At 41.4% G+C, this 12,950-nt stretch overlaps 1 protein-coding gene across 1 annotated transcript; it reads left to right on the top strand.

The window, feature by feature from the left end:
- The first annotated feature begins 11,412 nt into the window (after window positions 1-11,412).
- cxl10 (C-X-C motif chemokine 10) lies at window positions 11,413-12,666 on the top strand. Its single transcript, NM_001141028.1, is given in 3 exon segments — window positions 11,413-11,499; window positions 11,729-11,846; window positions 11,926-12,666. Coding segments are annotated over 3 exon segments (267 nt in total). The 5' UTR covers window positions 11,413-11,432; the 3' UTR covers window positions 12,008-12,666.
- The last annotated feature ends 284 nt before the right edge of the window (window positions 12,667-12,950 follow it).

Below are 12,950 nucleotides of genomic sequence, written 5' to 3'. Positions count from 1 at the left end.
TCCCTGTAACGCAGAGTGTTGAGACTACCTGCAATGACAACAAGCTCAGTCCGATGATGCTGTGACACACCGCCCCAGACCATGACGGACCCTCCACCTCCAAATCGATCCCGCTCCAGAGTACAGGCCTCGGTGTGACGCTCATTCCTTCGACGATAACCGCGAATCCGACCATCACCCCTGGTGAGAGAACCACGACTCGTCAGTGAAGAGCACTTTTTGCCAGTCCTGTCTGGTCCAGCGACGGTGGGTTTCTGCCCATAGGCGATGTTGTTGCCGGTGATGTCTAGTGAGGACCTGCCTTACAACAGGCCTACAAGCCCTCAGTCCAGCCTCTCTCAGCCTATTGCGGACAGTCTGAGCACTGATAGAGGGATTGTGCGTTCCTGGTGTAACTCGGGCAGTTGTTGTTGCCATCCTGTACCTGTCCCGCAGGTGTGATGTTCGGATTTACCAATCCTGTGCAGGTGTTGTTACACGTGGTCTGCCACTGCGAGGATGATCAGTTGTCTGTCCTGTCTCCCTGTAGCGCTGTCTTAGGCGTATCACAGTATGGACATTGCAATGTATTGCCCTGGCCACATCTGCAGTCTCCATGCCTAAGGCATGTTCACGCAGATGAGCAGGGACCCTGGGCATCTTTCTTTTGGTGTTTTTCAGAGTCAGTAGAAAGGCCTCTTTAGTGTCCTAAGTTGTCATAACTGTCACCTTAATTGCCTACCGTCTGTAAGCTGTTAGTGTCTTAACAACCGTTCCACAGGTGCATGTTCATAAATTGTTTATGGTTCATTGAACAAGCATGGGAAAAAGTGTTTAAACCTTTTACAATGAAGATCTGTGAAGTTATTTGGATTTTTACGAATTATCTTTGAAAGACAGGATCCTGAAAAAGGGACGTTTCTTTTTTTGCTGAGTTTATAAAGGCAACTGGCCTGCTCTCAGAAGTAGCACACACTTCAAACAAACATGAAGACAGCAACTTTGATCCTGCTTTGTGTCAGTCTTCGGAGCTGAATTTGCTCACTCCCCTGGTAAGTAGGCTTCTTCAATTGTAAGAGGGCTTTTATATATCTCCCATTTTATTTTTCATGTGTTCATTGGATAAATGATTACCATTATGTTATTTAGTATGTACAAAAAGCACATTTTGCAGTATCGACATGGATAACTTGATAAGTGAATAGCATATTCAGATGTTGAAAGCTAGTAATAACAATTACCTTTAGTTTTTGTTGTAATAGGACTATATCTTATCTGCTGTTCCTTCAAATCAATAGGTGGAAGATCTGAGAACTATCTATGCAGGGGAAAACTAATGCAGTCTGTGAGGATAAAACGCATCCAGAAGTTAGAGGTGTACCCAAATTCTGTCTTCTGTGCAAAGGCAGAAGTTATGTGAGTATTACAAATAATTCTATTTACAATTAGATTGTGTGGAAGTGAGATTACAAATATTTTTTGTTTCTTTGTAGTGCCACAATGAAGAATGGAAAAAAAAATGTATGAACCCAGAGGGCAAACTAGGAAAAAGGTTCCTGATGAGAAAAAGGTAAAATATTTTCCCATCAAACCTTTCCTCAATGTAACTCCTAAAGTAAAATTTCCGTACTTGCATTTCAGACTGGAGGAGCAACAGAAGCCAAAAGGAGGACTGGGAAGGAAAAACAAAAATAATTCAAATCCCTGAGTTGGTACAGAATTAGAAAATAGATTAAAGCCTCACACCAGAAGTGTGTACTGGTCAAGTTGGAGACGGTCACTGCAGCCTGTCTGGGAGGGGAGGGGATTCCTTCCCGGAATACGTTCTGGACACTCATAGTACACAATGTGTCCATGCGTTCCATTCCCATGTAAACAGGAGAACGTCCAAGATGTTGTCACAGAGACTTACCTCAATGGTTCTCATGATTGTTTATGGACATTTGTTTTAAATGGGTACATGGCAGTGAATGTTTGTGTGGGTTATATCACTACTTTATTTATGTGTCTATGTTTAGTGTCACGACTTCCGCCGAAGTTGGTCCCTCTCCTTGTTCGGGCGGCGTTCGAAGTCACCAACCTTCTAGCCATCGCTGATCCTCTTTTTATTTTCCTTTGGTTTTGTCTTGTCTTCCATCACACCTGGTTCCGATCCCATCAATTACATGTTGTGTATTTAACCCTCTGTTCCCCCTCATGTCCTTGTCGGTGATTGTTTGTTGTAAGTGCTTGTGCACGTCTGTTCTGGTGTGCGTCGGGTTATGTACACATTACTTGATTGTTCTGTTTTCCGGTGGGTTTTTTGTCATTAAACTGCGCCGTTTGGAAACACAGTTTTTGCTCTCCTGCGTCTGACTTCTCTGCCGCCAGTACGCACCCCTTACATTTAGCCTCACTTCAGAAAATAATGTAGCACACTCTTGCTCTGGGGCAATAGATTTGTTACAAATGAATCACTTTTGTGAATGAAAGCCAACTGCACCATTCATCCGCTGCCATCCACTCATGTTTCAGCATGATAATGCACTGCCCCATGTTGCAAAGATCTGTACGCAATTCCTGGAAGCTGAAAATTTTCCAGTTCTTTCATGGCCTGCATACTCACCAGACAGGTCACCCATTGAGCATGTTTGGGATGCTCTGGGTTGACGTTTACAACCGCGTTTTCCAGTTCTCGCCAATATCGAGCAACTTCGCACAGCCGTTAAAGATGAGTGGGACAACATTCCACGGGCCACAATCAACAGCCTGATCAACTCTATGTGAAGATGTGTCGCGCTTCATGCGGCAAATGGTGGTAACACCAGATACTGACTGGTTTTCTGATCCATGCCCCTACATTTTTTTAAAGGTATCTGTGACCAAAATATGCATATCTGTATTCCCAGTCATTTGAAATCCATAGATTAGGGCCTAATTTATTTATTTCAATTGACTGATTTCCTTATAGGAACTTTAACAGTAAAATCTTTGAAATTGTTGCATGCTGCGTTTATTTTGGTTCAGTATATATTTTTTGGTTTATTTTTTTTGTTATTCTGTATATATTTTTACACTTGTGCATATGCAGGGAATGTATTTAATCGGTTGACACTTTAAAACAATTCTAAGAATTACAACCACCTAATTATTAATTTAATCAATCAAGTGACTAATTTTTTGATCTACTGATACATAATTATTATGAAGAAAACCATCTCATTAATATACTTGTTTCAACTGCTGTTGAAGTTGGATTTCAAAGTTTGATTTGTCATAAAAATCTGTACATGTTACGTGCACCACCAGAACACACAGAGGATCTTCTTAAAGTTTAACTACATTCCAAAGTGTGATTGTTATTGGTACAACTGTTATCAATACTCTGAATGCAACTGTTTTAGGCATAGTGCAATCTGGATCATAAACAGGAAATAACTAAGCACAAGCTGTGTGCGGTGGTGATGTATAACTTAGCAAAAGCTGAAGAACATATGCACATCCAGGTACTTTCCGCAGCTGCTGGAGTTGTAGACAAACTCATGGAAAACAGAAAGGAAAACGCTGCACGCTACTGCTCATGCTCCCAGATTATATTTATTTACAACAACCTTTCGACCCTTAGGTCTTCTTCAGGCATCCATGTTGTTATAAATATCACCTGGGAGCATGAGCAGAAGTGTGCGGCGTTTTGATTTCTGTTTTCGATGGATAACTTAACCCCTGACTTGGGGGAGTTTTTTTTTTATTAACAAGGGAACTCTGTGACCTTGTGAGACTGGGACAGACAGTCCTCGGTCACATCCTCAGGTCAGAATATATCACACTTCGTCATTGGACTATAGCAAGGGTTCTTAAACATATTCCGCCTGGGACCCAAATAAGATATTCTGTGTTTTCTTGGGACACAAGCTTAGGAAAATATGCAACTATACATAAACATTGGTTCATTTCATTGCCCTTATGCCTAAAACAAATGCAATAAAGAAAAAAGCAAATGACAATGACTTTAAATATCCATATAAATATCTATTCATGTTTATTCGCCCATTAAAAACACTCTTGCATATCTGTCTAGGTTGGAACTGTTGCTGTTAAAATACAATAAATAATTTTCATTCTGAACTGAAATAAACTGATTGATCACGTCACACAGATGTAGACCAGAAAACACACACACACAGTCCTATTGAGAGCATGTCTATTCTGAGCTCTGTTTCTGACAATGCAACGCTGAGATCATGCTCAGCCTTGAAACTGTTTCTGTACTTGTTTTTTAAGTAGGTCAGAGTTGAGAACCCTGACTCGCATAGGTATGTGGTGCCAAACTGGACCAGAACATCTACTGCTTTCTCAGTCAGGCAGGAGACCGCTTCCTGTTGTAGATGAGCAACCCAGAACTGTGTGTGTTTGCCTCAAAAATGCATCTTGCGTCAATCAGTTTATTCCAGTTAAGAATAACAATTATTATTGTATTTTAACAGCAACAGTTCCAACCTAGACTAGTTTTCAACAATAATTTATACAGTAAGATATACAGTAAGCCTGATCATTTTTAATCTTCATCTGTTCTGTTACTGGGTTGCACAATCAGTAGCTAGCTTGCTTTGGCGAATGTTAGCTATTATCTGTGTACAAGGACATGGGATTTTTTGAAAGCGAAACTCACATATACTATGAGAGTTAGTTAGTACTCCCTTATTTCTGCTTATCATCTGTTATAAAATGACAACAATGCCTTGCTAGCTGACTTTTCCACTGTCGAGGCACTGTTTCCTGAAGAATTCTGCCCTGTTCTGAAAGAACTTCCTGGTTTTACCATCATGCTGTGGATGTTTGGTCAGGACGTGTCGTTTTATTAATTTGTTCGTTATGCGAGACTCATTAATAAGCACTTCCACACACAAAACACATCGTGGGCGCTCCTCGTTATAAGTTTGTATGAAAGAGAGAGAAACTCATCGCTGTATATGGGTTTCATGACAATTGAGCTCAGTCAGAACTTGTGGCTAGCATGACTCCGTTTGATGACAGCGGTGAGTGATGGCGAGTGGGAATGACAAGTCAGTGGCTGACAGTGTGTCATCTACTGCTGAACGACAGCGGTGCATCGCGTGTGTCACGGAGAGATCTTCAAGAAAACTGCAGAGAAATATCCGGTAAACTGCGAATGACAGGGGAATCTACCTCTCACACTTGCGCAGCTGCCAAACTGAGCAGAGACCGCACTTGGCCAGATCAATAGCAGGTAATGAATGAAATAATTATACTTTACTCTGACACGTCGCGACCCACCATTAACAGGTCCGCGACCGACTTTGGGTCTCGACCCATATTTTAAGAAATGCTGGACTGAGGAAAGAAAGCACTCCAAATCTTGACTTGAAAATACCCTTTCCTCTTGTCTGACACAATTCTAAAATCATGAACCTTCAAGGATGGTCTCAGTGGTATTACCCCTCTGGGAAATTCCCAGGTGTCCCCATTGGTAATATGGGGGGGGGGGGGGGGGGAATGAATACAAATAATAATATGGGGACTGAACATCATCCCCAAGTCTGCTGAGAGGGCCCCTAGATCAGTTGTTCTTAAACATGTATGAGAGGGACAGATGATATAGCACAGAAAATGAGTGCAAGACCAGGGATCAAACCGCTGCCTTCAGAGGCATATGAAGTCAGGGGGCGACAGCACAAAACCAGCCACTGGCTAGGCATGAATCATGTTGGACAGAAAAACAGTAGTAACTTTCTCCCGCCACACATTCTTACTCTCAGACATGAGATTTCTAAGAAATGGGAAATGCCTCTATAACAAAAGCAAAACTGGCAGGACAGGCTCCCTGGTGATCCCCATAGTTTTGGGCAGTACATGAAACCTGGCACCATCTCTATGTAACAGTGTAGGTTCCGTCCCTCTCTTCGCCCCAACCCGGGCTCAAACCAGGGACCCTTGCACACATCAACAACTGACACCCCGCAAAGCATCGTTACCCATCGCGCCACAAAAGCCGCGGCCCTTGCAATGCAAGGGGAAACCCTACTTCAAGTCTCAGAGCGAGTGACGTCACTGATTGAAATGCTATTAGCACGCACCACCGCTAACTAACTAGCCATTTCACATCGGTTACACCTACGGTGAAGCATGGTGGTGGAAGCATCATGCTGTGGGGATGTTTTTCAGGCACAGGGACTGGGAGACTAGTCAGGATTGAGGAGAAGATGAACAGAGCAAAGTACAGAGAGATCCTTAATAAAAACCTGGTCCAGAGCGCTCAGGACCTCAAATTGGGGTGAAGGTTCACCTTCACCAACAGGACAACGACCCTAAGCACACAGCCAAGACAATGCAGGAGTGGCTTCGGGACAAGTCTCTGAATGTCCTTGATTGACCCAGCCAGAGCCAGGCCCAGACAGAGCCTGAACCCGATCGAACATCTCTGGAGAAACCTGAAAATAGCTGTGCACCCCATCCAACCTGACAGAGCTTGAGAGGATCTACAGAGAAGAATGGGAGAAACAACCCAAATACAGGTGTCCAAAGCTTGTAGCGTCATACACAATTAGACTCAAGGCTGTAATCGCTGCCAAAGGTGATTCAACAAAGTACTGAGTAAAGGGTCTGAATACTTATGTAAATGTGATATTTCTGTTTTTTATTGTCATTATGGGCTTTCACTTGCTTCTTAAGTAGCTTGCACTTTGTCCGCTGCATGTGCAAGTAGCCTGGCTAGCTTACTACTGCTCCCTTCAGAACATTCAGACAAATATCTAGACAGACTTGATCCTCTCAATCCTTATGATGTGAGACACATTTGAAAGAAGTACCGAAAGTAACAAATTCTAGTACCGAACCGTTTTTCATGTTCTAGTATCGAAAAAGTACAGAAGTTTCAGTAGATCTTGCAACACTACTCTGCTATATGTGAATCACTCTCTGCTCCTGAGTGTGGTTGCGTAGCCCAATAAGACACTATCAGCCTGTGCTCCGTTAAAGCTGTTGCTTGGAAATAATGCTAGCTGAAATTAGTTTGACACAAAATAAATGTCTGAACAAATTAGTTCAGTGATTAAAATGTTTTACTGAGGCGAGCTTCACTCCGCCTCAGTTGTGACCTAGGTTCCATATAAAACAATTTATTCTGCTATGTTTGCTTATTGCCATCTATTACTTACTTTGTTCAGCAGTACTGTACATACATCCAACAGACTTCCACAGGGCTGGGTACAAATAACACCACAACCTGGTAAAGACTCTTAGTGACTGAATGAAAAGTTCCCATATAGCTTAGGTGAGCAATAAGGTTACTATTTGAGTCTTCTATGTAATGTACAGATGTCTTATTTTCTTTTCCCATCGTTTTCAGGAATGGATTCCGGGAAGGGACCACCCCCAAGCCCAGGCGTGCTGCAGTGGCTGCCTCCAGCTCGTCCTAGACGCACTTTGGGTTCACTTCAATAAATGTGCTGTTGGTTAAAGTTGTCTTCTCCGTTTCTTCAGTATTACATTAGCCATCCATGAACTCTTTAACAATCTTAGCTGCACATTTGATAAATGTTGTTGGATTCGGGGGTAATCTTTGAATATTGTTATACGCAGAAGCATAGTATATACAGTTGACGTCGGAAGTTTATACACACCTTAGCCAAATACATTAAACTCAGTTTTTCACAATTCCTGACATTTAATCCTAGTAAAAATTCCCTGTCTTAGGTCAGGTAGGATCACCACTTTATTTTAAAAATGTCAAATGTCATAATAATAGTAGAGAGAATGATTTATTTCAGCCTTTAATTCTTTCATCACATTCCCAGTGGGTCAGAAGTTTACATACACTCAATTAGTATTTACTAGCATTGCCTTTAAATTGTTTAACTTGGGTCAAATGTTTCAGGTAGCCTTCCACAAGCTTCCCACAATTAGTTGGGTGAATTTTGGCCAATTCCTCCTGACAGAGCTGGTGTAACTGAGTCAGGTTTGTAGGCCTCCTTGTTCGCACACGGTTTTTCAATTCTGCCCACAACTTTTCTATGGGATTGAGGTCAGGACTTTGTTATCCTTATCCCATTTTGCCACAACTTTGGAAGTATGCTTAGGGTCATTGTCCATTTGGAAGACCCATTTGCGACCAAGCTTTAACTACCTGACTGATATCTTGAGATGTTGCTTCAATATATCCACATAATTTTCCCTCCTCACGATGCCATCTATTTTGTGAAGAGCACCAGTTCCTCCTGCAGCCAAGCACCCCCATAATATGATGTTGCCACCCCCGTGCTTCACGGTTGGGATGGTGTTCTTTGGCTTGCAAGCATCCCCCTTTTTCCTCCAAACGTAACAATGGTCATTATGGCCAAACAGTTCTATTTTTGTTTCATCAGACCAGATGACAATTCTCCAAAAAGTACGATCTTTGTCCCCATGTGCAGTTGCAAACCGTAGTCTGGCTTTTTTATGGCGGTTTTGGAGCAGTGGCTTCTTCCTTGCTGAGCGGCCTTTCAGGTTATGTCGATATAGGACTTGTTTTACTGTGGATATAGATACTTTTGTACCGGTTTCCTCCAGCATCTTCACAAGGTCCTTTGCTGTTGTTCTTGGATTGATTTGCACTTTTCGCACCAAAGTACGCTCATCTCTAGCAGACAGAACGCGTCTTCTTCCTGAGCGGTATGACGGCTGCGTGGTCCCATGGTGTTTATACTTGCGTACTATTGTTTGTACAGATAAACGTGGTACCTTCAGGCATTTGTAAATTGCTCCTAAGGATGAACCAGATTTGTGGAGGTCTACAATTTTTGTTCTGAGGTTTTGGCTGATTTATTTTGATTTTCCCATGATGTCAAGCAAAAAGGCACTGATTCTGAAGGTAGGCCTTGAAATACATCCACAGGTACACCTCCAATTGACTCAAATTATGTCAATTAGCCTATCAGAAGCTTCTAAAGCCATGACATAATTTTCTGGAATTTTCCAAGCTGTTTAATGTCAACTTAGTGTATGTAAACTTCTGACCCACTGGAATTATGATACAGTGAATTATAAGTGAAATAATCTGTCTGTAAAGAATTGTTGTAAAAATGACTTGTGTCATGCACAAAGTAGATGTCCTAACCGACTTGCCAAAATATAGTTTGTTAGCAAGAAATTTGTAGAGGGGTTGAAAAACGATTTTTTATGAGTTTTAATGTATGTAAACTTCCGACTTCAACTGTAAAGGAGTGGCAGAAGTTAATGGTTCTCTGTAGAAAGACAGATGGCTTTAGAATGTGTTGGGTGGACGGGAGGAAGTCAGGATTGCTATAGGGTAAGCATATGGACATCTGTGGATAAGGCGAATGAGGGGATGAGGTCAGGTCAGATCCCCCGAAAGGAGAAATTCTGGTTTATTATCCTATTACCCTCTTCCTGTGGAACCATAAGATGTAAGGAGTGGAGAGAAGGAGGAGTGTCTAAAGTGGAGTATATATATTTGTAGTGGTGGAAAACATGTCTTTGTCTGAATACAGATGTGTCGACCCTTTGGGAAGAATTAAACTTGGTTAAGCTTCTCTAGTGTCCGTGAGTTATTTACTCTGAAAAATTTGAACCTAACAGTGTGAAGTGTGTAATTGCAATGTACTTCACCATTCCCAATTTGACCTTTTTAAATTTATTCTACCTGGATTTTAAATGAAGACACAAATTAAGCACGTTTCTGTGAAGTTTTTAAGTTAGTGCAAGCATTCAGTACCACTGTTTTTGATCAGCTCTTGACATTGCCCATAACAGCCATAGAAATGGTATGGATGAGACATAACCTTTTGAGAATTCTGTGGGGTGGGATTATGTAAAGATGTTTCAGTGGTGCAGTGTACAATCAAGATTGAGATGGCAATAATAGAACAAATATGTATTACTGAATCAAGTGCTCTGTCTGTGGTGTTAGGTTCTGAACAGAGTAAAACTCAAACCAAGTTTATTCACCCACTGGGTCATTCAGCTGCAAAGACAACATACAAGCACATATTTATATCTTCCGACAAGGCATAGTTATCTCCTTGTATGTCTAAGATAGACCTTATTCTCTGTTAGTCCGTAACACTGTAGGTTCCTCTTACTGGTATTGTCATGGCCCTGCCTAAATCTAGGACCCTCATAGGTGTGGAAATGTTTGTGTATGAGGACTATAATCGGATGGACTTCGGGGTGGGTCTCTGTGGCCCCCCTACCAGCAATGTCTTCTCTCTTCATCTGTTGACCTTATCTCGAGTTGAATTCCACATCCCTCATGATCCTGATTCCTCAGCAACTGGTCTGTCTTATCAAGAACTGATACTAGACTGTTGCCCTTTGCCTCCCTCCTTAGGAACATTCATATTCAATAATAACATATTTGAACAGAATATCAACTTTGTGCACTTCCCCTTTCTCAATCAGTAACTTTCCACACATATAGTTCTGTCACACCCTGATCTGTTTCACCAGTCTTTGTGCATGTCTCCACCACCCTCCAGGTGTCACACATCTTCCTCCTTATCCTCAGTGTATTTATACCTGTGTTCTCTGTTTGTCGGTTGCCAGTTCGTCTGGTCTTGTCAGGTCTTACCAGCGTGTTTTCCTGTCTCCCTGCTTTCTCAAGTTTTGTTTCCTAGTTTCCTCGGTTCTGACCATTCTGCCTGCCCTGACCCCGAGCCTGCCTGCCATTCTGTACCTGCCAGCCGTTCTGTACCTGTCTGACTCTGACCCATTTACGAACTTCTGCCTGTCCTGTCCCCGAGCATGCCTGCTGTTCTGTACCTTATTGACGCTGCCCTGGATTATGGCCCTCTGCCTGCATTTGACCTGTCTTCTGCCTGCCTCCTGTTTGGGTCAATAAACATCTGTGACTCTACCTGTCTGCATCTGGGTCTTATCCTGAGTTCTGATAAGTTCCTCTTGACTCCTAACATTCCTTATACATGTAAAGTAATCAATAAGTTCTAGTATGGTAACATTAATAAATATATTTCAAGCCAGAATCCAACAGTGGTTTTCAAACCTCTCCTCTTGGACCCACAGATGTTTCACAATTGTATTGTAGCCCCAGGGCTTGATGACAAGTTGAATCACTTGTGCTAGAGCGGGGTAGTTCAAATATATGGAATGGCTGGGAGTCCCTGAGAAGAGGTTTGAAAACCCTAGCTCTGTGTAACCATGTTTTGCAGCATTGGGTTGAACATGTTTAGATTTGTTGTTGGCATAAACTGCTTCATCCCCTCTTTCTGACTGCTTCAATCAATGGAAATTAACTGAACAGCCACAGAGCTGACATTTTTTAAAGGGAAATGTTGCTATTGCTGGGGATTTCCCTGCAGGATGTGGAAGAAAACTGATTGTGGTACTATCCTGTCATTGTAGAGGTGATTATTTGTTCTTAAAATGGAAAGTGAAACCACTAGCCACTTATATAAATACATCTGACCTGCTCTCAGCAGTAGCACACACTTCAAACAAACATGAGGACAGCAACTTTGATCCTGCTTTGTGTAACAGTCTTCGGAGCTGGATTTGCTCAATTCCCTGGTAAGTAGAGGACATTTGTATATCTCCCATGTTATTTTTCATGTGTTCATTGAATAAATTCTTACCATTATGTTATTTAATATGTACCATGGGCACATTTTTCAGTGTCGATATGGATAACTTGATAAGTGAATAGCATATTGAGATGTTGAAAGCTAGTAATAACAAATACCTTTAGTTTTTGTTGTAATAGGACTATATCTTATCTGTTGTTCTTTCAAATCAATAGGTGGAAGATCTGAGAAATGTCTATGCAGGGGAAAACTAATACAGTCTGTTAGGATAAAACGCATCCAGAAGTTAGAGGTGTACCCAAATTCTGTCTTCTGTGCAAAGACAGAAATTATGTGAGTATTACAAATAATTCTATTTACACTCAGATAGTATGGAAGTGAGACTAAAAATATATTTATATTTTCTTTGTAGTGCCACAATGAAGAATGGTAAGAAAAAATGTCTGAACCCAGAGGGCAAGTTAGGAAAAAGATTCCTGATGAGAAAAAGGTAAAATATTTTCCCATCAAACCTTTCCTCAATGTAACTCCTAAAGTAAAAGTTCCTTACTTGCATTTCAGACTGGAGGAGCAACAGAAGCCAAAAGGAGGACTGGGAAGGAAAAACAAAAATAATTCAAATCCCTGAGTTGGTACAGAATTAGAAAATAGATTAAAGCCTCACACCAGATGTGTGTACTGGTCAAGTTGGAGACGGTCACTGCAGCCTGTCTGGGAGGGGAGGGGATTCCTTCCCGGAATACGTTCTGGACACTCATAGTACACAATGTGTCCATGCGTTCCATTCCCATGTAAACAGGAGAACGTCCAAGATGTTGTCACAGAGACTTACCTCAATGGTTCTCATGATTGTTTATGGACATTTGTTTTAAATGGGTACATGGCAGTGAATGTTTGTGTGGGTTATATCACTACTTTATTTATGTGTCTATGTTTAGGCTCACTTCAGAAAAGAATGTAGCACGTTCTTGCTCAGGGGCAATAGATTTGATACAAATCACTCATATCATAACAGCTGTTGTGTACTTGCATTTATCCTATAGATAGAAAGTTGTGTAGTTCTATACTGAACAGCAATATAAATGCAACATGTGAAGTTTTGGTCCCATGTTTCATGAACTGAAATAAAAGATTGTCAAAAATTTCCAAACGCACAAAAAGCTTATTTCTCTCAAATTTTGTGCAAACATTTTTCATCCCTGTTAGTGAGCATTTATCCTTTTCCATGATAATCCATCCACCAGACAGGTGTGACATATCAAGAAGCTGATTAAACAGCAGGAAATAGGAAATAACTAAGCACAAACTGTGTGTGGTGGTGATGGAAAACTTAACTCCTAATTTGGGGGAGATTATTTTGTTAATGAGGGAAATCTGTGATTAAACAGCACGATCATTACACAGGTGCACCTTGTGCTAAGAACAATAAAAGGCCAC

The sequence above is a fragment of the Salmo salar genome, chromosome 11 (assembly GCF_965601325.2).
Source record: "Salmo salar chromosome 11, fSalSal1, whole genome shotgun sequence".
NCBI classification, from domain to species: domain Eukaryota; kingdom Metazoa; phylum Chordata; class Actinopteri; order Salmoniformes; family Salmonidae; genus Salmo; species Salmo salar.
This window is presented reverse-complemented; position numbering and strand designations above follow the sequence as displayed.